Raw genomic sequence first — 25,301 nt, 5'->3', positions numbered from 1 at the left:
GTCAATTGTCCAATTACTTTTGATCCCTTTAAAAACAGGGTGGCACATGTTAAGGAGCTGAAACTCTTAAACCCTTCATCCAATTTCAATGTGGATACCCTCTAATGGAAGCTGAAAGTCTGAACTTCAACTGCATCTGAATTGTTTTGTTTAAAATTCATTGTGGTAATGTCTAGAACCAAAATTAGAAAAATGTTGTCTCTGTCCAAATATATATGGACCTACCTGTATATTGAAATGCATAAGTGTTACAGTGTATGTAGAAGGACTAAGAATAAAAAATGAAAATCAGGTAAAAAAAAAAAAATAAAAATAAAATAAATTGTAAAAATAAGAAAATATAACAAAATAAAGAACATCAAAATATGAGAAAAATGTGTTGCCATTAAATGTTTTTTTTTTTTTAATGTAAAAAAAATAGAAGTACACATTTTGGTATCATTGTGTCCACAAAGACACACAGAGCTATACCGCAATAAACAGGGCAAAAAAAAAAGCAAAACAAAAAAGAGCAAATCCACTCTTATTATTATTACTTATATTAGTTGCAAGTTAAAATGGTATTACTGAAAATGTAATCTTGTTCTGCAAAATACAAGCCCTCACACAGCCGTGTCTGCAGAAAATTAAAAAATTATACCTCTCTGAATATAGCGAGAGCTAAAAAAATTGATCTTAGTGTGCATAAGTAGCAAAACATAAAAACACCTATATAAATATGGTATCACTATAATCATAGTGAGTCAAGGAATAAAGCTGCCTTATCTATCACTTAGACTGCACAATGAACGTTGTGGTAAACGTGTTATTTTTGGTTTATTCTGCCTCCTAAATACCAAGTGATCAAAATTATTATGTATCCCAAAATTTATATAAGATTTCAACTTACAAGCCCTCACGACTGTTGAACGAAAAAGAGAAAAATGATGGCTCTTAAAAATGTGAGGATATAAAAAAATGGATTTTTTTTATAAAAAAGGATCAAGCTATGAAATCTGGTATTTTTGCATTCACATTGACCTGAAGAATAAAGCTGTTTTATCACTTACACGGTGAACAGCGTAAAAAAAATGCTATTCTTCATGTGCTGCTTCGTTCTGCCTCCCAGCCCTCATTATAATGCTCGGCTAACATTTATCCTGCACTCTACGCTGAGTGCTTATGTTGGGGTTTACGTGTAAATCTGCTGAATATGTAATTATGACAGACTCCCCTGATGGATTCATTCACTAGGAACAGGAGAACACCAATGTGGCTAAATAAGGATGTAAAAAGGGCAATAAATAAGAACAAGACATTTAAGAAGCTAAAACAAGAAGGCAATGAAGAAGCATTAAAAAGTTAGAGAAAAAAATAAAATGTGTAAAAAACAAATACATTTAGCAAAAGTGGAAACTGAGAGACTCATTGCTAAGGAAAATAAAACAAACCCCAAACTATTCTTTAATTATATAAACAGTAAAATGATTAAAATTGATGGTGTCGGCCCTTTAAAGAACAATGAGGGTGAAATCAGAGAGCGATGTGGGAAAAGCAAATGTTTTAAATACTTTTTTCTTAACCCTGTTCACACAGGAAAAGGATTTGCCAGGGGAAATGCAGAGTGATAATGTAAACTCCACATTAAGTATTACCTGCCTAACTCAGGAAGAAGTGCAGAATCGCCTTAGTAAGATTAAAATTGACAAATCACCAGGCCCTCATGGCATTCACCCTCGGGTATTAAGGGAGTTAAGTAATGTGATAGACAGGCCTCTATTCCTTATATTTAAAGACTCTATAGAAACCGGGTCTGTTCCTTTTGATTGGCGGCAAGCAAATGTGGTACCAATATTCAAAAAGGGGTATAAAAGGGAACCTGGAAACTATAGGCCGGTAAGCTTAACATCTGTTGTGGGTAAAATTTTTGATGGGTTTCTAAGGGATACCATTATGGAATATCTCAATGTTAATAAATGTTTAACTCCATATTAACATGGATTTATGAAGGATCGCTCCTGTCAAACTAACCTGATCAGCTTCTATGAAGATGTAAGCTCTCAATGGACCAAGGAGAACCATTGGATGTCATTTATCTCGACTTCTCTAAAGCATTTGACACTGTCCCACATAAAAGATTAGTAAGTAAGATGAGAAAGCTTGGGCTAGGGGAAAATGTGTGTAGATGGGTAGGTAGCTGGCTTAGTGATAGAACACAAAGAGTGGTTATTAATGGGGCATACTCAGATTGGGCCAGGGTTACTAGTGGGGTACCACAGGGTTCTGTAATGGGCCCCCTACTATTTAATATATTTATTAATGATCTAGTGGATGGCCTACACAGTAAAATATCAGTATTTGCAGATGATACAAAACTATGTAAGGTAGTTAACACAAAGGAGGACAGTTTGCAACTACAGACAGATTTGAGTAAATTGGAGAACTGGGCTGAAAAATGGCAAATAACACAGATAAGTGTAAGGTTATGCACATGGGAAGGAGAAACAGATGCTACAATTACTTACTAAATGGGAAACTGCTGGGGAAATCAGACATGGAAAAAGACCTAGGCATCTTAGTCAATAAGAAGCTAAAATGGAGTGCCCAGTGTCAGGCAGCTGCCACCAAAGCAAATAGGGTCATGGGATGCATTAGAAGAGGTCTGGGGACACGAGATGAAAACATAATTCTCCCTCTTTACAAATCACTCGTCAGACCACACTTGGAGTATTGTGTGCAATTTTGGACGCCGGTGCTCAACAAAGACATTACTGAACTTGAAAGGGTTCAAAGGCGGGCTACTAAAATGATAAATGGAGTTGGTTCACTACAATACCCAGAAAGGTTATCAAAATTAGGTCTATTTACTCTAGAAAAGAGAAGACTTAGGGGAGACCTAATATATATGTACAAGTATATCAGAGAGCAATACAGAGATCTCTCCAATGAACTGTTTGTACCAAGGACTGTGACAAGAACAAGGGGGCATTCTCTTCGTTTGGAGGAAAGACAATTTCTGCACCAGCATAGAAGAGGGTTCTTCACGGTAAGAGCAGTGAGGCTCTGGAATTCTCTTCCTGAGGAAGTGGTGATGGCCAACTCACTGAATGAATTTAAGAAAGGAATGGATGCTTTTCTTGTGAGTAACAGTATAGAAGGTTACAAATAACAGAATATTATAGGTAGATGGTTGACCCAGCTTAGGGGAAGGAATTTTTTTCCCTATGGAGAAAATTGGCTTCTACTCTGTGGGTTTTTTGCCTTCCCCAGGATCAACAATGCAGAACAGCTGCACTAAAAATAGGCTGAATTAGATGGACATAACGTCTTACTTCAGCCTTCAAAACTATGTTCAAAACTATACTACTATAATGTGTGAGTCAGAGTTACTCTGGACTCCATTCAGGCCTTTGATTTTGTGGTGTCTTGTCTTTTTAGTCAAGCGCTTAAAAAGACACCACAGAAACAAAGGCCTGATGGTGTCCAGAATAACTCATATCAGGGAGTATATGAAAATGAATGATGGAATGAGGTTTCCCTCTGCTACTTAGTGCAGTCCTAATAACTTAACGTAACCATTAAATAAGGAAAATAAATTTGAATGTCAAGGTGTCCATAATCTTTAAGAAAGTGATCTGGCACTGCTGACCCCCCTTCTTCCTTGACACTGGACTATAAGACATAGGTATAGCTACCTGTAGATAGTACTAAAATGATAGTTGGAAAGATAGCTCTTCTATTTTGCATTTGGTTATTGCCTTTGTGCAAGTGTCACCTAATCATGGTTATCTTGTCTTGGTCCATTTTCATTAGTTCTGTGAACTTGTATTCAGTGGTCTCATAAGCAGGGGCTATATCCTCCAATTGCTGAACTCTCATTTTTTATTTGGTTGTCCAGTCCATTATGTAATAATACAGACATAGTGAATGTAGTAAACCGTACAAGTATGTGTGCACCATCACAGACAAATACCAGGAGAACATTTATTAAAAAAAGAAACCAGAATCAGAAATAAATACAAACATACATTGAATTGTTGAGTCATGGCATCAGCTAGTGTGAGAACAAAGGCACGCACAACGCTGTCAGTAAGGCTGCTTTCACACTGCATTCAGACACCCGATTGTGGTTTCGTTGGGGCTGATGTCCAAACCCTCCCCTGCAAAATGGGATTCGGACATATACGCCGTCGGCCCCATAGACTATAATAGTGCTGGCAGAGTGAAGGTGCGCTCTGCCATGCATTATTTTCAAAAGTGTATGCCTACTTGAGGTGGATACTCAGACATAGTAGACTGTTTCAGAATTTCCGCCTCCAGTAGGTGTTATGAGAATGATGCATGGGAGAACACAAATTCACTCTGCCAACACCATTATAGTCTATGGCCCCATCAGCGCATACATCTGAATCCTATTTTGCAGGGTGAGGTGTAGAGTGGGTGGGGGGTTCAGATGTCAGCCCCGAATGGGTGCCTGAATGCAATGTGAAAGCACTCAAAGTAACTTACTGCACTGTTCAGATGGCGATCCCTACATCAAGTCTTACTTGACCAGTGAATAATGTAGATGCCTTTAAGCGAGTCTCTTTAAAACTAGACCACAAGTGATATTAGCCCATATTCTTGCGGTTTCCATATCCCCGAGGATGAGTATCTTTCCAGTCGTCCCAATTCCGAGCCTTTTGCAGTGTGTCTGGATCATCCTGCTCTTCTTTACGCTCTCGTTCAGCTGCCTCCTGCTCTTCATCTATAGAAAAAAAGGAAACATTAGTATACTTGCAATGCAGCATTTTTAAAGGGAATCTGTCACCTCATTTTTGGGCTATGAGATGCGGCCACTGCCATCAGGGGCTTATCTACAGCATTCTGTAATGCTGTAGATAAGCCCCCGATGTAACCTGAAGGATAAGAAAAATGAGTTAGATTATACTCACCGGGGGGGGGGGGGGGGGCGGACCTCTCTGACCTTTCCTGGCGCCTGCGCACTGCAGTACTCTACTCTGCCCTCAATAGGGCAGATAAAGTACGCCTGCGCAGGAGCCGTGGCAGACGTAAGAAGGAGGACGTCGTCGCTATAAGATGGGAGGCGCCGGACCAGACCGCGACACCCATCGGACCAGACCCCCGGGTGAGTATAATCTAACTCGCATCTCACAGCCCAATAATGAGGTGACAGATTCCCTTTAAACTATAATGCGACCTTTGATGGTAGTGCCAGCACAGAGTGACCTCTATTTGTACAGGGCACTTAGATTAATAAAGCAAAGCTGCAATTGTTTGTAACAGAAGGTGCAGTGAGGTTTTATCACAGACGGAACAAGAAACGTGATGGACTTCGATTGTAACAATCCCTAAACTTTATATTGGCCATACAACACACACAGTGGCTCAGCCCCTGTTTATGTGCCCGTGTGGCAATTGAACATTAAAGAGGCCAAGTGTGATCTGTGAGCCAGAAGCTGCAGGAGTGGCTCTCGTTCTAGAGGACCTAGCGAGTTCAGGCACAACATATGTGGCCAATGCAATACTACATTACACCTGCACTACACAACGATCACATGGGTTTAAAAGGGTTTTCTTAAAGTTACCATAATGCAGAATACTGATAACAGAAAGCTACAAATCAGACTTGCCACCAGAATCCACCACTCTGTTCTAGCACTGCCACTACGGTGGTCTCTGCCTAACTTCCAGCGACCCAATAGCTGAAGCCACCAAGCATGGCTACCGAGTAAGTGACTGGTGGTTGGGAAATCTTGACGTTAATATAACACCAAGATCAAGCCACTGGTTATAAAGCCAGCTAAAGGGCCAACCTCAATCAGAAGACAGGAGACAACCCGCTGCAAAACAGGACTATAATGGTGCCAACAGAGTGAATGTGTGCTCAGAACTTTCTTGTATTCCCTATAGTCAATCACTCGCTTGCTCATGTTTCGTGCATTTTAAAACATCTCCGGAATCTGACCTTTTCTTACATTTGAAACTGCAAAAACATTTACTGTTACTCTTATTCATTTTCATCTGGACTGCTGCAACTCTCTACTAACTGTTCTCCATTTTACCAAACTATCTCCTCTCCAATCCATCCTGAGTACAGCAGTCAGGGTTTTATTTTTGTCCAGCCACTTCACTGACGCCTCCACCTTGTGCCAGTCATTGCACTGGTTACCCTTCCACTACAGAGTACAATATAAACTCATTGCTCTCACCCACAAAGCTCTCCACAATTCTACTCCGCCATATATCTCCTCCCTCATCTCTACCACCCTACTCGTGCTCTCCATTCTGCAGCTGATCTATGAATAACATCCTCCATAAAACCAAACCTCTCAATTCCACCTCCAAGACTTCTTTCATGCTGTTCCAGTTTTCAGGAATGTACTTACCCAGACAATCCGATTAATACCTAGCCCACACATTTTTAAGAATGCTTTAAAACACATCTCTTTAGACCAGCTTATCACCTCACTAATCTAACTCTTCCTTGTTCACCCCTTGCAAATTATCCTCAGAATCTGGTCCCTTCTATTCATCTGTATTCACATCCTCCATGCACCCAATAGCACTTGGCAGATGACCAGATCACACTGTTATATCATAACCCCTATTTATTATAATGATCGCTGGACCATACTTTATACCCATTGTGTCCCCCCATTTCCTTATAGATTGTCTACTTGTGAGCAGGACCCTCACTCCTCTGTCTTTATTTTCGACTGTATATGCCTACTCGGCATAACTTCTATGGGTGTAGGTGATCTAAATTCTGGAGCCACTCAGAGCATGCAGTTTTTTTTTTATGCCCATTCGTTCTGTACAAAAAAAGAAAAAAAAAAATGCAGAGATACACTGTCCCATATTATAACATTGGTAGAGTGTTATGTGGTAAAACATCTCATAGCACTCAGCCGTGTATGAGCCCTAAGTAAACAGCAGCACACAGCTTGATAAGTGACATCACTAAATTCTGGTTTTTAACCCCTGCCTCACGCTGTCTTCAGATTACATAGCAGAACCTGCTGACAGATTCTGTTTAAGTATGTATACGTATGTCTCGTGGCTTTATGTGAATAACAGAAAAGGGTAATAATAATCACTAGAGAAGAACGCCTAGTACATCTGACAGGTGGAGCAGATCTCCTTCAGCCGGAAATGACTGATTCCGTAAGCAACTATTTTTTTGCACGCATGCACCTGTGTATATAGATGTGTGGTAAGTGTGAATGTTTTTTGTTGCAAATTGTAATGCAACTGCAGCTTATACTCATGGTTTGATGCAAAGTTGCAGGAAAGTGATTACGTATAAAAAAAAGAGATGGAACCTATCATGTTGAAAATGGAGCTGATCACATTAATTGATGATTTTTGTGGAAAAACTTTAAATAAACTTTGCATTTTATTTATTAAAATCCCTGGTGTTTGCATGCATATAAGTCAAGTGGGTGGTCCTATACAGTGATTGACAGTTTTCACTGTATGATAGTCATCTGTGCAATCACTAGTAGAATCGCCCTCTGGACTCCTTTGTATACAAACACCAGGGATTTCAATGAATCAATACAAATTCTACTGGATCTTTTCCCATAAATCTACGGTATATATCATTCTGCTCAGCTTCTCCTTTTCTGAATCACACTGTCCACAGATCAGACTGCATGTACAACAAGACAGGATGCCTCTAATGGGCTGTATATTTATACTTATTATATTGGGTGCTCTCAAAAAAGAGATTTTGGTAGCAATAGTCGCTGTTTGCAGTGTACAACTTAAAGACATTTGTGGATGACAGTGAAATATTGCATAGATCCGTCTCAGTGTTTTTAAAAATACATGACCTTGTTGGTGTAGATCTTGGTGGTATATATGAACTTTTCACAGCTACCCTTTCACAACTGATGACGTATATGTACATCATACACTACCGTTCAAAAGTTTAGGGTCACTTAGAAATTTCCTTATTTTTGAAAGAAAAGCACAGTTTTTTCCAATGAAGCTAACATTAAATGATTCAGAAATACACTGTATACATTGTTAATGTGGTAAATGACTATTCTAGCTGCAAACGTCTGGTTTGTAATGCAATATCTTCATATTTGTATAGAGGCCCATTTCCAACAACCATCACTCCAGTTCGTATGGTACTTTGTGTTTGCTAACTGTGTAAGGAGGCTAATGGATGGTTAGAATCCACTTGAAAACCCTTGTGCCAGTAAGTTAGCACAGCTGAAAACAGTTTGGCTGATTAGAGAAGCTATAAACCTGACCTTCCTTTGAGCTAGTTGAGAATCTGGAGCATTACAATTGCTGGTTCCATTAAACACTCAAAATAGCCAGAAAAAAAGAACTTTCATGTAAAACTCAACAGTCTATTCTTGTTCTTAGAAATGAAGGCTATTCCATGAGAGAAATTGCCAAGAAACTGAAGATTTCCTACAACGGTGTGTACTACTCCCTTCAGAGGAGAGCACAAACAGGCTCTAACCAGAGTAGAAAGAGAAGTGGGAGGCCCCGCTGCACAACTGAGCAACAAGAGAAGTACATTAGAGTCTGTAGTTTGAGAAATTGACGCCTCACAGGTCCTCAACTGGCAGCTTCATTAAATAGTACACGCAAAATGCCAGTGTCAACGTCTACAGTGAAGAGGCGTCTCCGGGATGCTGGCCTTCAGGGCAGAGTGGCAAAGAAAAAGCCATATATGAGACTGGCTAATAAAAGGAAAAGATTAATATGGGCAAAAGAACACAGACATTGGACAGAGGAAGATTGGTAAAAAGTGTTATGGACAGATGAATTCAAGTTTGAGGTGTTTGGATCACACAGAAGAACATTTGTGAGATACAGAACAACTGAAAAGATGCTGGAAGAGTGCCTGACGCCATCTGTCAAGCATGGTAGAGGTAATGTGATGGTCTGAGGTTGCTTTGGTGCAGGTAAAGTGGGAGATTTGTACAAGGGATTTTGAATAAGGAAGACTATCACTCAATTTTGCAACGCCATGCCATACCCTGTGGACAGTGCTTGATTGGAGCCAATTTCATCCTACAACAGGACAATGAACCAAAGCACACCTCCAAATTATGCAAGAACTATTTAGGGAAGAAGCAGGCAGCTGGTATTCTATCTGTAATGGAGTGGCCAGTGCAGTCACCAGATCTCAACCCCATTGAGCTGTTGTGGGAGCCGCTTGACCATATGGTACGCAAAAAGTGCCTATCAAGCCAAACCAAATTGTGGGAAGGGCTTCTGGAAGCATGGGGTGAAATTTCCCCAGATTACCTCAGCAAATTAACTGCTAGAATGCCAAAGGTCTGCAATGCTGCAAAGGGAGCATTCTTTAACGAAAGCAAAGTTTGAAGGAGATGTCTGGACTAGATTTTAAATTCATTTGGCAACTCATTTGATTAATAAAAGTACGAGTTTTCATGGAAAACACAAAATTGTCTGGGTGACCCCAAACTTTTGAACGGTAGTGTATGTCGTGTCCCTGCCTTTTGATAAGGGCCCATGTGCTGAGCCTGCATATTTCTACACACTTGATGGCTGATTTAATCTGAGTGTAGCAGAATAACTCACTTGCTATGAGCGCCGACTTTAAGGTGCAAGTGTATGTTTTATTAAAAAAAAAGTGTTATTTTTCTACTTTTGAAGAATCACTTTAAAGCAAACCGCAATTAAGAAGAAAAAAAAATTACATACCTGTCGGTTTGCTGAAAACACCCTGATCAGGGAGAACGCCTTTACTGCGATGCTGCTCGTACCAGTCATCAACTGTCATAGTAGGAAGACTAGGATATCCTGCTCCATAGACCCTGTAATTTAAACAGTTTTTTATGTATAAAAAAAATGAAAAATAATTAAAAACATGATAGATGAAATAGAAGGAACTACCACGTACTTAGCCTGGAGGGCATCTCGAGTCAGGATAAATGGTTTCATAGGTGGTCTTGTCGGACGTGGAGGATGAGCAACCTCAGTTCCCTACAGGAAAACATTAAAAGATAAAATATACAATCTAAAATGCCAATACTGCACTTTAAAGGGAATCTGTCAGCAGGTTTTGTTATGTAATCTGAAAGAAGCATAATGTAGGGGCAGAGACCCTGATTCCAGGGATGTATCACTTAATAGGCTGTATTTTGCTGTTTCAATACAGTCTTTTATCAACAGGATATTATCAGTACAGGACATCTGCCCTTGTGCCTCCTAGTCCAACCACACCTCAGCACTGTTTAGAAGCTCTGTCACTATACATTGTAAACAGAAAGCTGTGGTGTAGGTGGGGATGTACACAGATCAACAATTGAGCTCTGCAGCAAAGAAAGCTGTGGCCCTCAAAATTGCTGAACCCAGTAAACTAAGTGATACATTGCTGGAATCAGGGTCTCTGTCCCTACATCATGCAGCTGTCAGATTACATCTGCTGACAGATTTCCTTTAATACTCAACAAATGAAAAAGTAACAGTAGCAATTGCGACAACCATACAGATTAACTGGTGTATAAAGCAATTTCCTACAAAAAGTGCTGGATAAATACATACACTCCTCGAGACTGCAACTGCAACATCAAGAAAGCAAAGTAGTGGACCTATTAAATTCACTGGATTGGTTAGACATGTTAATGATATGCAAATAATGAAAATATGGAAACTAAATTGTCAAAACATCTTGATTTATTCATTGATTTTCAGCCCCATATGCAGAAATCCCCATACTTACATGACCTGGCTGCTATCAATGAGGTTATTAATGGCTGAGGAATGATCTACCACACTGAATGCTCTTGGCCAAATCATCAAGACTGGCTGCTGGCAGCTCCTTTTGCAATTGCCGTCGAATCATGTCCCAGATGTGCTTGATCGGAGAAAAGTCCGGAGACACAGCAGGTCAATGTTGCACATTTACACCATGAAGGCGGCTCACAGCAGTGTACCAATCAGTGCATTTAGCGCAGCAGAACATTCCTCAGGCAACTATCACTAACCTACAAAACCAAAGAAAAGACAATGTATGCATATATCCTAATGAAAATAAATAAGTAAAAAAGCAAGTGCATTGAATAATTAACATAGGGTAATTAGGAAACACTGTTTTTTATAAAAAAAACAGCATAAAGCTGTCCCACCGCGACAAGGTGTACCCAAATTGGGACAGTTTACATATCAAAATGAGAAAATGGTTGCACTCAATTGAGACAGTACCTACACTCTCTAATGTTAAAACCTACCTCGTGTGAATATTGGCAGAGAGTCACCGGGTCCCAACCGGACACCCAGCTTTGGAGGGACTATATATGAACTACCCAGCTCTAAAGCTGTCCCACCGTGACCGCGTGTTGCCCCCTTTTCACTGAGCTGGGTAGTTCATATAGTCCCTTCCAAAGCTGGGTGTCCGGCTGGGACCCAGTGACTTACTACCACTATTCACACTAGGTAGATTTTAACATGAGAGTGTAGCTACTGTCCCAATTGGGTACACCTTGTCACGGTGGGACATCTTTATGCTTTTTTCTTTTATCAAAAACAGTGTTTACTAAGTACCCTATGTTAATTATTCAATGCATTTGCTTTTTTACTTATTTACTTTCATTAGGTTATATGCATACATTGTCTTTTCTTTGGTTTTGTTTGTTTATATGCATGCCATATAATATTATTTAATGTTATGCTCCGGCTCAGTTTTCTGTTTAACTATCACTAACCTCACTGATGACAACCGAGACATGAAAGTGTGTGGATTTCTGCAACTGGCGCTTCTACTCAATACTGAATAAATTGAAATGTTTTGAAAGCGTTTCCATCTTTTCATCATTTGCTTATTAACAGGTCTATCCATCCATAATTCCACCTTATTTTGGTGTTGCAATTTCAATGTTAACGAGTGTATATAAGGCTGGGTTCACTCGTAGCGGAACTCTCGCGGAAATTTTCGCGAGAATTCCGGAATTCTATTCCGCGGGAAAAATCGCATTTTAAATTCCCGCGATTTCCCGCGGAAAAACTAGCATTTTGCAAGCGTAATTAGCTTGCAGAATTGCTAGCGTTTTCCAAGCGATCTGTAGCATCGCTTGGAGAACTGATTGACAGGTTGGTCACACGCGTCAAACAGTGTTTGACGAGTGTGACCAACTTTTTACTATTGAGGCCGCCTATGCGGCCTCAATAGTAAAAGATAGAATGTAAATAATAATAATAAAAAATTGTTATTCTCACCTTCCGACGTCCCGCGCATCGGTCCCAGTAATACTTTGCCACAATTACCGCGACAACGTCCGTTCTCGCGGGATCGCGACGTCTCGCGGTCATTCGCGATGACGTCGAGCGAATGACCGCGAGACTTCGTGATCCCGCGAGAACGGACGTCATCACTCGCAAAGACTTACTGGGACCGGGAGCGTGGAGAGAGGCGGGAAGGCTGCGCGGGACGTCGGAAGGTGAGAATAACAATATTTTTTATTTTAAATTCTATTTTTTTACAGGGATATGGTACCCAAAGCCTGGAGGACAGTCTCCTCTCCTCCTGACCGTGGGTACCATCCGCAAATGTTCTGCTTACTTTTCGCATGGTGTGCACAGCCACATGCGGAAAGTATGCAGAACAATGCATTCCTATGGGTGCGGGATCGTCGCGATTCCGCGAAATTAATGAGCATGCTGCGTTTTTTACCGCGAAGCAATTCCGCCGCGGTAAAAACCGCAGCATTAGCACAGCATTGCGGAATCCCATAGGAATGCATGGGATGCTTATTTTTCGTGTTTTCGCAGCAAAATCGCGCGGTTAAAACCGCCGCAGAAACGCGAAAAAAACACCACGTGTGAACTCAGCCTAATGGTGCGGCAAATAAGTAAAAGATACACAAAGTGCAGGTACCCAACCCCTAAAGTAGAGGTCCAAGGTGTCATATCCAAGTAAAGGGTAGGCGCACGTTCAGTACAGTGGCCAGGCACCTTCATAAAACGCATTACCCGTGTATTATCTTCTTCAGGTTAATAGTGATATCGGACAAGTTCCTTTAAATTAGTCACCTTAGGCTATGTAACCACGTTGCAGAAATGCTGTGGAAATTTCCGCAACATTTCCGAACTCCGGCCGCGGGCAAAATGCATGCGAACTGGCATGCATTTTTCCCACGGAAAACAAGCATTTTGCAAGTGTTTTTCGCTTGCGGAATGTTTGCGCATTCCAAGCGATTAGCATCGCTTGGAAATAGGATGTTAAAATAATAAAGATAAAAAGTATTATTCTCACCTTTCAATGGCCCCCAATCTACTCTGCAGCGCTCCCGCTCCCAGTAATGCTTTGCGCGAAGGACCCGAGATGACGTCACGCTCGCGAGAGCGCGACGTCATCAGCGGTCATTCGCGCAAAGTATTACTGGGACCGGAAGATGCCGGGTTCGTGGTGAGAGGCGGAAAGGACTTCGGGGGCCGCTGAAGGGTGAGTATATCACTATTTTTTATTTTTATTCTATTTTTTCTTACAGGATTATGGTACCCAGGGCCTGGAGGACAGTCTCCTCTCCTCCAGGCCCTGGGTACCATCCGCACATGAGCCGCTCACTTTACGCATGGTGGGCATAGCCAAATGCGTAAAGTGAGCGTTTCACTGCAATCCTATGGGTGCGGAATCGCCGCGATTCCACAAAAAGAATGGGCATGCTGCGGATTTTTCCGCTATGCGATTCTGCAGTGGAAAAAAATCGGCAGCATTAGCACAGCTTTGCGGAATCCCATAAGATTGCATGGGATGCGTTTTTTTGCATTTTCTCGGCAATTCCGCAGCAGAAAAACGCCGCAAAAACGCAACGTGTGCACAAAGCCTTAGGGAACCAGAACATGCGATCCCTTGAATGCCAATATGATATTACAGTATTGCAGTGTATTGTATAATTGATGATCTCCACTACCTGGACTTCACATTCACAGACGCTCTAACCTGTCAGGGGCCTTCAGTACTTTTAAGAAGCATCTATCACCAAATCGCTCTTTTAGGTGTTTGCTGTAATCAGTTTAGGCATACAAAGAAAATATTATTCTGACCAGACAGTTTAGATAACTGTCATTGTAATAAGACTTGAAAAAGAACATGCAGAGTCATGTAGCCAATCAAAAGTTAGGCTTTCGCTCCATCCCATTTAGATGTAGAAGAGACCTTTGGGTCTTTAACCCCTTCACGACCTTTGATGCCACGTAGGCGTCATGAAAAGTCGTGCCAGAACGACCCATGACGCCTATGTGGCGTCATGACTTTAAAGCCCCCCTGCGGGTCGGGTGACCTAGGTCACTGAAAGGTCACCTGACCCGCAGATACAGGGGGCTTTGTTCTTCGCCACAGGGGGCATGGCTTCGCCCCCACATGGCTACGATCGCTCTGATTGGCTGTTAAAAGTGAAACAGCCAATCAGAGCGATAGTAATATTTCATCAATGAAAATTGATGAAATATTACAATCCAGCCAGGGCCGATGCTGCTGTAGCATCGGACATGGCTGGAGACACCGATTCCACCCCCCCCACCGGCGATCGCCCCCCCCCCCCCGCAACTGAATGACAGCGGCGATCTGCCCCCGCTGTCATGATCTGCCCCCCTCCCATTCCCTCTGCTCCCCGCCAGCTTCCGATAACCCCCTCACCCCATCTCACCTCCCCCGGCACCTTCTAAGTCCCCCTGTCGCTCCCGGTGTCCGGCGGGTCCGGTTCATGGGCGCCGCCATCTTAGAAAATGGCGGGCGCATGCGCAGTGCGCCCGCCCGAATCTGCCGGCTGCAGATTCCATTCTTTCATTTTGATCACTCTCACAGTGATCAAAATGAAAGAAAAAGTAAATAAACCCCCCGATTATCACCCCCATAGGTAGGCACAACTAATAAAATAAAGAAAATATTTTTATTTTTCCATTAGGGTTAGGGTTGGAAAGAGGGTTAGGGTTGGAAAGAGGGTTAGGGTTGGAAAGAGGGTTAGGGTTGGAAAGAGGGTTAGGGTTAGGATTGGAAAGAGGGTTAGGGTTGGAAAGAGGGTTAGGGTTGGAATTAGGGTTAGCGTTGGAATTAGGGTTAGGCTTGTGGTTAGGGATGTGTTAGGGTTAGGGCTGTGTTGGGGTTAGGGTTTGAGTTAGAATTGAGGGGTTTCCACTGTTTAGGCACATCAGGGGGTCGCCAAACGCGACATGGTGCAACCATTGATTCCAGCCAATTTTGAGTTCAAAAAGTCAAACGGTGCTCCCTCCCTTCCAAGCCCTGACGTGTGCCCAAACAGTGGTTTACCCCAACATATGAGGTATCAGCGTACTCAGGAAAAATTGCACAACAACTTTTGGGGACTAATTTCTCGTGTTACCCTTGGGAAAATAAAAAATTGGGGGCTAAAAAATTATTTTTGTGGAAAAAAATGATTTTTTCATTTTCACGTCTCTGCATTATAAACTTCTGTGAAGCACTTGGGGGTTCAAAGTGCTCACAACACATCTTACATACGTTCCTTGGAAGGTCTAGTTTCCAAAATGGGGTCACTTGTGGGGGGTTTCCACTGTTTAGGCACATCAGGGGCTCTGCAAACATAATGACGACCGCAGACTATTCCATCAAAGTCTGCATTTCAAAACGTCACTACTTCCATTCCGAGCCTTGACGTGTGCCCAAACAATGGTTCCCCCCCACATATGGGGTACCAGCGTACTCAGGACAAAATGGACAACAACTTTTGGGGTCCAATTTCTCCTGTTACCCTTGTGGAAATAAAAAATTGCGGGCTAAAAAATCATTTTTTGAGTAAAAAAAAGATTTTTTATTTTCACGGTTCTGCATTATAAACTTCTGTGAAGCACTTGGGGGTTCAAAGTGCTGCTCACCACACATCTAGATAAGTTCCTTGGTGGTCTAGTTTCCAAAATGGGGTCACTTGTGGGGGGTTTCCACTGTTTAGGCACATCAGAGGCTCTGCAAATGTAACATGATGCCCGCAGACCATTCGATCAAGTCGGTATTTCAAAACGTCACTACTTCCCTTCCGAGTCCCGACGTGTGACCAAACAATGGTCCCTCCCCACATATGGGGTATCAGCATACTCAGGGCAAACTGGACAACAACTTTTGGGGTCCAATTTCTCCTGTTACCCTTGTGAAAATAAAAAATTGCGAGCTAAAAATTCATTTTTTGAGGAAAAAAAAAAGATTTTTTATTTTCATGGCTCTGCGTTACAATCTTCTGTGAAGCTCTTCGGGGTTCAAGGTGCTCACCACACATCTAGATAAGTTCCTTGGGGGGTCTAGTTTCCAAAATGGGGTCACTTGTGGGGGGTTTTCACAGTTTAGGTACATCAAGGGCTCTGCAAATGTAACATGATGCCCGCAGACCATTCCATCAAAGTCTGCATACCAAAACGTCACTACTTCCCTTCCGAGCCCTGACGTGTGCCCATACAGTGATCATCCCCCACATATGGGGTATCAGCGTACTCAGGACAAACTGGACAACAACTTTTGGGGTCCAATTTCTCCTGTTACCCTTGTGAAAAAAAAATTGCGTGCTAAAATTCATTTTTTTTGAGGGAAAAAAAATGATTTTTTATTTTCACGGCTCTGCATTATAAACTTCTGTGAAGTACTTGGGGGTTCAAGGTGCTCACCACACATCTAGATAAGTTCCTTGGGGGGTCTAGTTTCCAAAATGGGGTCACTTGTGGGGGGTTTCTACTGTTTAGGCACACAGGGGCTCAGCAAATGTAACATGACGTCCGCAGACCATTCCATCAAAGTCAGCATTTCAAAATGTCACTACTTCCCTGCTGAGCCCCAACGTGTGCCCAAACAGTGGTTCCCTCACATATGGGGTACCAGCGTACTCAGGACAAACTGGACAACAACTTTTGGGGTCCAATTTATCCTAGTACCCTTGTGAAAATAAAAAATTGCCAACTAAAAAATTTTTTTTTAGGAAAAAAAAAGTTTTATTTTCACTGCTCTGCATTATAAACTTCTGTGAATCACCTGGGGGTTCAAAGTGCTCACTATGCATCTAGATAAGTTCCTTAGGGGGTCTAGTTTCCAAAATGGGGTCATTTGTGGGGGAGCTCCAAAGTTTAGGCACACAGGGGCTCTCCAAACACGACATGGTGTCCGCTAACGATTGGAGCTAATTTTCATTTCAAAAAGTCAAATGGCGCTCATTCCCTTCTGCGCCCTGCCGTGCACCCAAACAGTGGCCCCCCCCACATATGGGGTACCAGCGTACTCAGGAAAATCTGGACAACAACTTTTTTGGTTCAATTTATCCTGTTACCCTTGTGAAAATAAAAAATAGCGTGCTAAAAAATCATTTTTGAGGAAAAAAAATGATTTTTTATTTTCACTGCTCTATGTTATAAACTTTTGTGAAGCACTTGGGGGTTCAAAGTGCTCACTACACATCTAGATAAGTTCCTTAAGGGGTCTAGGTTCCAAAATTGTGTCACTTGTAGGGGAGCTCCAATGTTTAGGTACACAGGGGCTCTCCAAACGCGACATGGTGTCCGATAACGATTGGAGCCAATTTTCCATTCAAAAAGTCAAATGGCGCTCCTTCCCTTCCGGGCCCTGCCGTGCACCCAAACAGTGGTTTATGACCACATATGAGGTATCGGTGTACTCAGGAGAAATTGCCCAACAAATTTTAGGATCCATTTTATCCTGTTGCCCATGTGAAAATGAAAAAACTGAGGCTAAAAGATAATTTTTGTGAAAAAAAGTTTTTTTTTTTACGGATCAATTTGAAAAGCACCTGGGGGTTCAAAGTGATCACTATGCATCTAGATAAGTTCCTTGGGGGGTCTAGTTTCCAAAATGGGGTCACTTGTGGGGGAGCTCCAGTGTTTAGGCACACAGCGACTCTCCAAACGCGACATGGCAAGCGCTAAATATTCCAGCATATTTTCCATTCAAAAAGTCAAATGGCGCTCCTTCCCTTCTGAGCCCTGCCGTGCGCCCAAACAGTGGTTTTTGACCACATATGAGGTATCGGTGTACTCAGGGGAAATTGCCCAACAAATTTTAGGATCCATTTTATCCTGTTGCCCATGTGAAAAATGAAAAAATTGATGCTGAAAGAAAATTTTTGTTGGAAAAATTAAAATGTCCTTTTTTTCCTTCCATGTTGCTTTAGTTCCTGTGAAACACCTAAAGGGTTAATAATCTTCTTGAATGTAGTTTTGAGTAGCTTGAGGGGTGCAGTTTTTAGAATGGTGTCACTTTTGGGTATTTTCTACCATATAGACCCCTCAAAGTAACTTCAAATGTGAGGTGGTCCCTAAAAAAAATGGTTTTGTAAATTTTGTTGTAAAAATGAGAAATCGCTGGTCAACTTTTAACCCTTATAACTTCCTAACAAAAAAATATTTTGCTTCCAAAATTGTGCTGATGTAAAGTAGACATGTGGGAAATGTTATTTAGTAACTATTTTGTGTCACATAACTCTCTAGTTTAACAGAATAAAAATTCAAAATTTGAAAATTGCGAAATTTTCACAATTTTCGCCAAATTTCTGATTTTTTCACAAATAAACGCAAAAATTATCGATCTAAATTTACCACTAACATGAAGCCCAATATGTCACGAAAAAAACAATCTCAGAATCGCTAGGATGCGTTGAAGCGTTCCAGAGTTATTACCTCATAAAGGGACACTGGTCAGAATTGCAAAAAATGGCCAGGTCATTAAGGTCAAAATAGGCTGGGTCATGAAGGGGTTAAAGGGAATCTGTCACCCCCCAGGGACGTATATGACTGACATGCATGGGAGTGGGTGGTATTATAATGGAGAGGAGGCAGGGATTTCTTCCAGGCACCGAATGCCATGGAGCCTGGAAGAAATCATTAACATAGAGAAAGGTGACAGATTCCCTTTAAGTCTAAAACATGATGCATTTTAGAGCCATTTGCTGCATTTTCAAATGATAGTCTTGTAATTTGAGAAAGGAGCAGATAACTTTGAAATGCATCAAATTTTAGACCTAAAGACCAAAGGACTCTTCTACAACTAAACCCCAAGATGGGGTGTAACTCTGACTTTTGACTAGCTGCGAAACTTCGCATGTCCTTTTCAGTTCCTATTGGAATAATGCATTTGCGCCACGGTTCCTGGGTAGCGTCACAGTCACTCTATACCACAGGTTATGGACGTTTAGTGACACATCATGCTCACAATAGAGTTGTGCCTATCCTAACGCACATGCACGAGGTGAGCCTTCTGAATCTATTGTGACCCTGCAACTGCTATTACCATACTTACCCTATGAGCGCCTTTTTCTCCCATTTTATGGTGCATTTCCTCTAGTATTGGCTTATCTCCTCACCACTATAACAGCACATAAAGACGGCTTTGGAAATGAAAGAGTGATATGAATGCACGTCTTCCCGGCCCCACCTTCACTAATACAGGAAGCCATTCTGACACTGACTTCATACCGCCATCTTTATATGCTACTAGTAAGACTATAACCTGGCTCACCTTCATCATTTCCCTGGCTTTTACCATTGGCATCTCTTGGTCAATACTCTCCACCTCTTCGAGGGCAATGCACACCCAGTGCTGTAGATGCAGGAGGTAAAACTCCCGCACTTGCTCTTCATCAGAAGTGCCACTTTTCACTGCTGTTTTCAAGTCAGACAGTCTGTTCTCCAGCTCCTTCTTCTGCTTATACCTGCAATCCATCCGATAACATTATCATTATAAAACAATGTAATTCTAAAAACAGGATGCATACTCATTTTGAACAGTGACCATGTATATGGAATAGACCAATAACGATGGCACCTTTGTATTAGCTTTTAGATAATTGTAACTTTGGTACTGCTTGAACATGTCGACAAAATGACAAGAGATCAGTAAACTAAAATGCTAATTTATTGGGATTGATTCATATTTCTTTCCATTGTGCAAAAGCACACATTTTAGGTTCTCAAAAAATACAGCTGCTATAAAAAATATAAATGACATTAGGATTTGGAGGACTGATTATACCTAAAATCAAGCAGCATACCTGAGGCACCCAAAAAAATGTCTTTCATTTGTTCTCCAGCTTGCTTTGTGGGGGATAAAAATTACTGTTTAATGCATACCTTTTCTGTGCTACAAATATATATATAATATATATATATATATATATATATATATATATATATATATATATATATATACACACATACACACACACGGGTTGGACAAATAATGGAAACATCAACAAAAGTTAGTTTGAGATGCACAACTTCATTACAATGTTCCTCGTGACATGCTTTAACGATTCTAGCTGCGTGAATTGGTGCATTATCATCCTGAAAGATGGCGTTCCCATCCGGGAACAGTGCTTGATCCATAGGATGCACTTGGTCGCCCAAAATGCCTAAATAATCGCGGCTGTTAATTCTTCCATGAAGGGATATCATTGGCCCGGCGGATCTCCACGAAATAGCACCCAAGATCATCACATGACCCCCACCATGTTTTACAGTTGGGAGAAGGCAGTCTGGATGGAATGCTTCTTTCGGCTGTCTTCAAACGTACACTCGGCCAGAGGTCGGAAATAGGGTAAACGATGATTCGTATGAGAATATCACGTTTCCACTGCTCGAGGGACCAATTCTGGAGGTTTCTACACCACTCTAAACGCTTGGAAACATTTGTCATTGAGAGCACCGGTTTTCGAATTGCAGCTCTTCCATGGAATCCAGATTTGTGCAGCTCCCGACGAACAGTTTTCGTGGAAACTGGGTTCTGTAGGTGTTCATTGAGCTCAGCAGTGATTTTCGAAGCCGTGGTCTAGCGATACTCTCTCACAATTCACTTTTGAGTCCGACGGTCTCTCTCAGTCCAATTCGACTTTCGGCCGGACCTGTGCTTTGCTGCGGACGTTTTTCCTTATCTTTCAAACGCAGTCCTTACTTTGGAGACAGTACCGCTTGACACGCCAAGCATTCAGGCACTTTCTGTTACACTAGCACCTGCCATACGAGCACCAACAATTTGGCCTCTTTGAAAATCTGAGAGGTCTGCCATTGGTATCAGGTTCTCATCAATGTTCTTACAATTCTGCAAAACAAACAGCTAATTTACATACACATATCACATAACACAAATAACAGTTTGCATGTTTATAACATGTTCGAAGATTATGCCAAAACGTTAGATGTTTCCATTATTTTGTCCAACCCCTGCATATATATTTATTTGTGTTGCTCATATGGCTACCTGACAGGAGTAATTAACCGCGCCTGTCTTGTCCGCAGGGTCCCTGGGATACCTAACAGGAGTAACTAACCGCTTCTGTCTTGTCCGCAGGGTCACTAGGATACCTAACAGGAGTAATTAACCGATCCTGTCTTGTCTGCAGGTCCCTGGGATACCTAGCAGGAGTAATTAACCGCTTCTGTCTTGTCCGCAGGGTCCCTGGGATACCTAGCAGGAGTAATTAACCGCTCCTGTCTTGTCCGCAGGGTCCCTGGGATACCTAGGAGTAATTAACCGCTCCTGTCTTGTCCGCAGGGTCCCTGGGATACCTAGCAGGAGTAATTAACTGCTCCTGTCTTGTCCGCAGGGTCCCTGGGATACCTAGCAGGAGTAATTAACTGCTCCTGTCTTGTCCGCAGGGTCCCTGGGATACCTAGCAGGAGTAATTAACTGCTCCTGTCCTGTCCGCAGGGTCCCTGGGATACCTAGCAGGAGTAATTAACTGCTCCTGTCTTGTCCGCAGGGTCCCTGAGATACCTAGCAGGAGTAATTAACTGCTCCTGTCTTGTACGCAGGGTCCCTGGGATACCTAGCAGGAGTAATTAACTGCTCCTGTCTTGTCCGCAGGGTCCCTTGGATACCTAGCAGGAGTAATTAACTGCTCCTGTCTTGTCCGCAGGGTCCCTGGGATACCTAGCAGGAGTAATTAACTGCTCCTGTCTTGTCTGCAGGTCCCTGGGATACCTAGCAGGAGTAATTAACCGCTCCTGTCTTGTCCGCAGGGTGCCTGGGATACCTAGCAGGAGTTACTAACCGCTTCTGTCTTGTTAGGTATCCCAGGGACCCTGCGGACAGGAGTAATTAACCACTCCTGTCTTGTCCGCAGGGTCTCTGGGATACCTAACAGGAGTAATTAACCGCTTGTTCCCAGGGTTCCTGTGTGTGTTTGACAGTGAGGAATTGGACCTGCTTCTGCTACAATGCAGCTTATATCCCACACTGTAAATGCACCACTGGATTAAGGCCCAGATCCAAGCATCACAAGTTTATGGCACTGGGTCCTTTAGGGTATGTGTCCACGATCAGTAATATCCGTGTTTCGTAGGCAGCGAATTTGTGCTGCGTTCTTCATTACAAGCACAGTGGATGGGATTAATAGAAATCTCCTGTCCACTGTGCTTCTTTTTAATTCTATAGGTCAAAATGCAAGGAAAAGGAAGGCCAGCAGTCAAAATATCACATAGAATGCAATATTTTATTAATAATATATAATGAGACATAGGTACATGAAAGAGGGGGGAGAGGACACACAAATGGCTGAAAAGAGGGCCTAGTATGTCACCCACATCTACCAGGAAAACAACCCCATGTGGTCATACCGCAAAAGAGTTCATATAAGAGTCATACATAATTAGGTGAATATGATGTACATCTACATAGTGAACCGAGACTCAAAGAACTTACTGGTAGTGAGAAGTATCTAATCTGGAACAAGTGTTCATAATGACTAGACCTAAAAGGGGTCTGCAATATTACCTGGACAGAATGGGGGTAAACCATACAGCGGCCGGACCCCGACGCGCGTTTCGGAGCGTACTGCTCCTTCCTCAGGGGGCGTGGCTGGCAACTTCACTGTGTGATGTTTATATCGTGCCAGATCAAAAGCTATTGGGTGCGCCGGCTGGCTGTCATGTCCGAGGTAGCGCCCCCCTCTAGATGAAACGGAAACACGCGGGCCCCACGTGATTCGAGACGTCAGAGGGAGGGAACAGCCATCGGGCCGACCAGTCAGCACTTGCGCATGACAGGAAGTGCAATATCCGCCATTTTGGAAAAGGGAATGTAAAAGGGGATGGGTACACAATAAATATACAAAACATGTAATGGAACATAATTATGAAACAAATATCAAATGACACATATGCGGGAGAGTTCATAATCAAAGCTCGGACGAGTCCACATAACGTGGAAAGGAAAACACTTTATATCTAAGTCGATGTGTGGCAATGTGAAAGACACCATATAGCAGCCGCATACAACATTATATATCAATACCAGTAAGTTAAATTAATCTCGATAATACTCATGATGTGTACTAAATAATATATATATATATATATATATATATATATATATATATATATAGTCAGCATGGAAAAAAAGGGCACCATAAGATATAATAACAAATATACATGGGAAGCCTATCTAGAAGATGTATAAAGGAAGTAGGGGCATATCACAAAAACTAACATGTGACACAATAATGTACCAAGTGGGCATGTCCATGCTAGCACATATACAGTGCGTCACGCACACCGCTACATGTGCATACATGGCATGTACACATCTGGGCAAAATGAATGTCCCAAAGGGGACACAACTATAAAGGGGCATACCATAGACAAACAAAAAATGTACATAGACATAAATGTACATGTAACCACACAAAATTAAACAAAAACACATAACACAAAGAACTCGGTATAAACGTCCATGCGTCAAACTGCAGCAGCCACACAGATGAACAAGTGTCTTCACTTGAAAGAATCTTCATTAATTCTACTCCATCCATTACAACATCTTGCTATTGAAGACTTCCTCCAAAAATTTGCATGATGAACAATCCAATAATGAATGAGGTGTGCCTAGATATTATAAAGGAAAAAATTAAAAACCAATAAAATAGAAAAATAGAAAAGCTAAAAAGCCACAGTGATAAATCAAATGTTCAGCAGGCGGGAACTATAGAATTGGAGCAAAGGATATGTTCTCATTTAGACCGTTTGGATGCATAGTGCCCAGTCTCCATATCCACCGAGTTTCAAGTTGAGCTAGGCGACCAGATAATTTACCACCCCTTATGTTTATTTTAAGAGAATCAATACCCCGAATCCTAAGTGATGCAGAGTTGCACTGGTGAAACTCCTTAAAATGTCTAGGCAATGTTTTTAAAAGGGAGTCATCAGTGCAAGACAAAGCAGCCTGTATACCTAAGACATGTTCCCTTGTGCGGACTTTCAGCTGCCTCGTGGTCATGCCCACATAAATTAATCCACAAGGACACGTAGCATGGTATATCACGTATCGAGAGATGCATGATATCCGACACTTGATCTTAAATGTTTTTGTACCATCATGGTTAACGGACGAATTACACTGCTCAATGTTCGGACAAGCCACACACCTCCCACAAGGCGAACAACCATGCCCAGTTGAAAACGCATCCAAAAAAGTGGGCACCGGAGGATGGACATAGTGACTAGTCACAAGTCTATCTCGTAAATTGCTGGCCCGCCTGAATGTAATAGAAGGAAACTTAGGAATAATTTTAGCTAAGATAGGATCAGCCTGCAAAATCGGCCATGCCTTCCTCATTGCCGTGCGGACCATCTCATGTAACGGATGGAAAGAGGTAATGAACCTCACAGTGTTCTCATTTTTACGTTTCTTAAATAAGGTGTTCCTGTAGAGAAGATCATTACGGGTCGAATATTTCGAACGTTGTTACTTAGGAGATCCAGACTATGGTGGAACAGAGCATTCTTGGAGAAATATGTAGCAAGTAACATGATTCCAAGAGGGTTACGTGTGAAAGTGATCCCCACTTTTCCAGTAGAGGATGACCAATTCATCAATAGGTGGGAAGAAGCCTGTAACACATGCTCTCTGGTGTTTCTACAACTCCTAATTAATTTTAATACAGTGAATATAGAAACTTTGGACAAGTCTATAGATCTAATCCAGGAAGAGATACGTAAAGATTGTCCTGTTGATAGAGTCAAAGTCTTCAAATCCGAATTGGATAAAGCCTTGGACTTATTGGTTAAAAATATCAAAGAAAATCAGCTGTCCAAATTTAATAGAGATTCCAGAGACTATCTGAATAAGAAGGTTTATCTGTGGAGGGGTACGAATAATGCTAAACTTCATCGTACAGCCTCCAATGTTTCAGTCTCATCTCTAAGTGGCCTATCCGATACATCTCAGACTTCGGTCGCATCTATTGGAATGGATGGGTCTCAGACTAAGGGATCACTCTTTTCACCCGTACAAAAGACGCCTTGCGAATCAATCAGATATCAATCGGAGAGATAATAAGGTGATTAACTTAAGTAATTACAATCTCACT

The 25,301-nt window shown here is 41.9% G+C and overlaps 1 protein-coding gene across 1 annotated transcript in view; it reads right to left on the bottom strand.

Moving 5' to 3' along the window:
* Window positions 1-3,949: 3,949 nt before the first annotated feature.
* IGBP1 (immunoglobulin binding protein 1) overlaps window positions 3,950-25,301 on the bottom strand; it is a 29,394-nt gene continuing 8,042 nt past the window's right edge. Inside the window, exons 3-6 of the mRNA XM_073556117.1 lie at window positions 19,457-19,649; window positions 9,878-9,960; window positions 9,679-9,791; window positions 3,950-4,726 (exon numbers count right to left, since the gene is read on the bottom strand). Of these exons, the coding sequence (XP_073412218.1) occupies window positions 4,590-4,726; window positions 9,679-9,791; window positions 9,878-9,960; window positions 19,457-19,649 (526 nt within the window). The 3' untranslated portion in view covers window positions 3,950-4,589. The remainder of the gene's footprint in view (window positions 4,727-9,678; window positions 9,792-9,877; window positions 9,961-19,456; window positions 19,650-25,301) is intronic.

This window comes from Dendrobates tinctorius, unplaced genomic scaffold, assembly GCF_039654945.1.
Source record: "Dendrobates tinctorius isolate UK_male_01 unplaced genomic scaffold, ASM3965494v1 ptg000231l, whole genome shotgun sequence".
NCBI lineage: Eukaryota > Metazoa > Chordata > Amphibia > Anura > Dendrobatidae > Dendrobates > Dendrobates tinctorius.
This window is presented reverse-complemented; position numbering and strand designations above follow the sequence as displayed.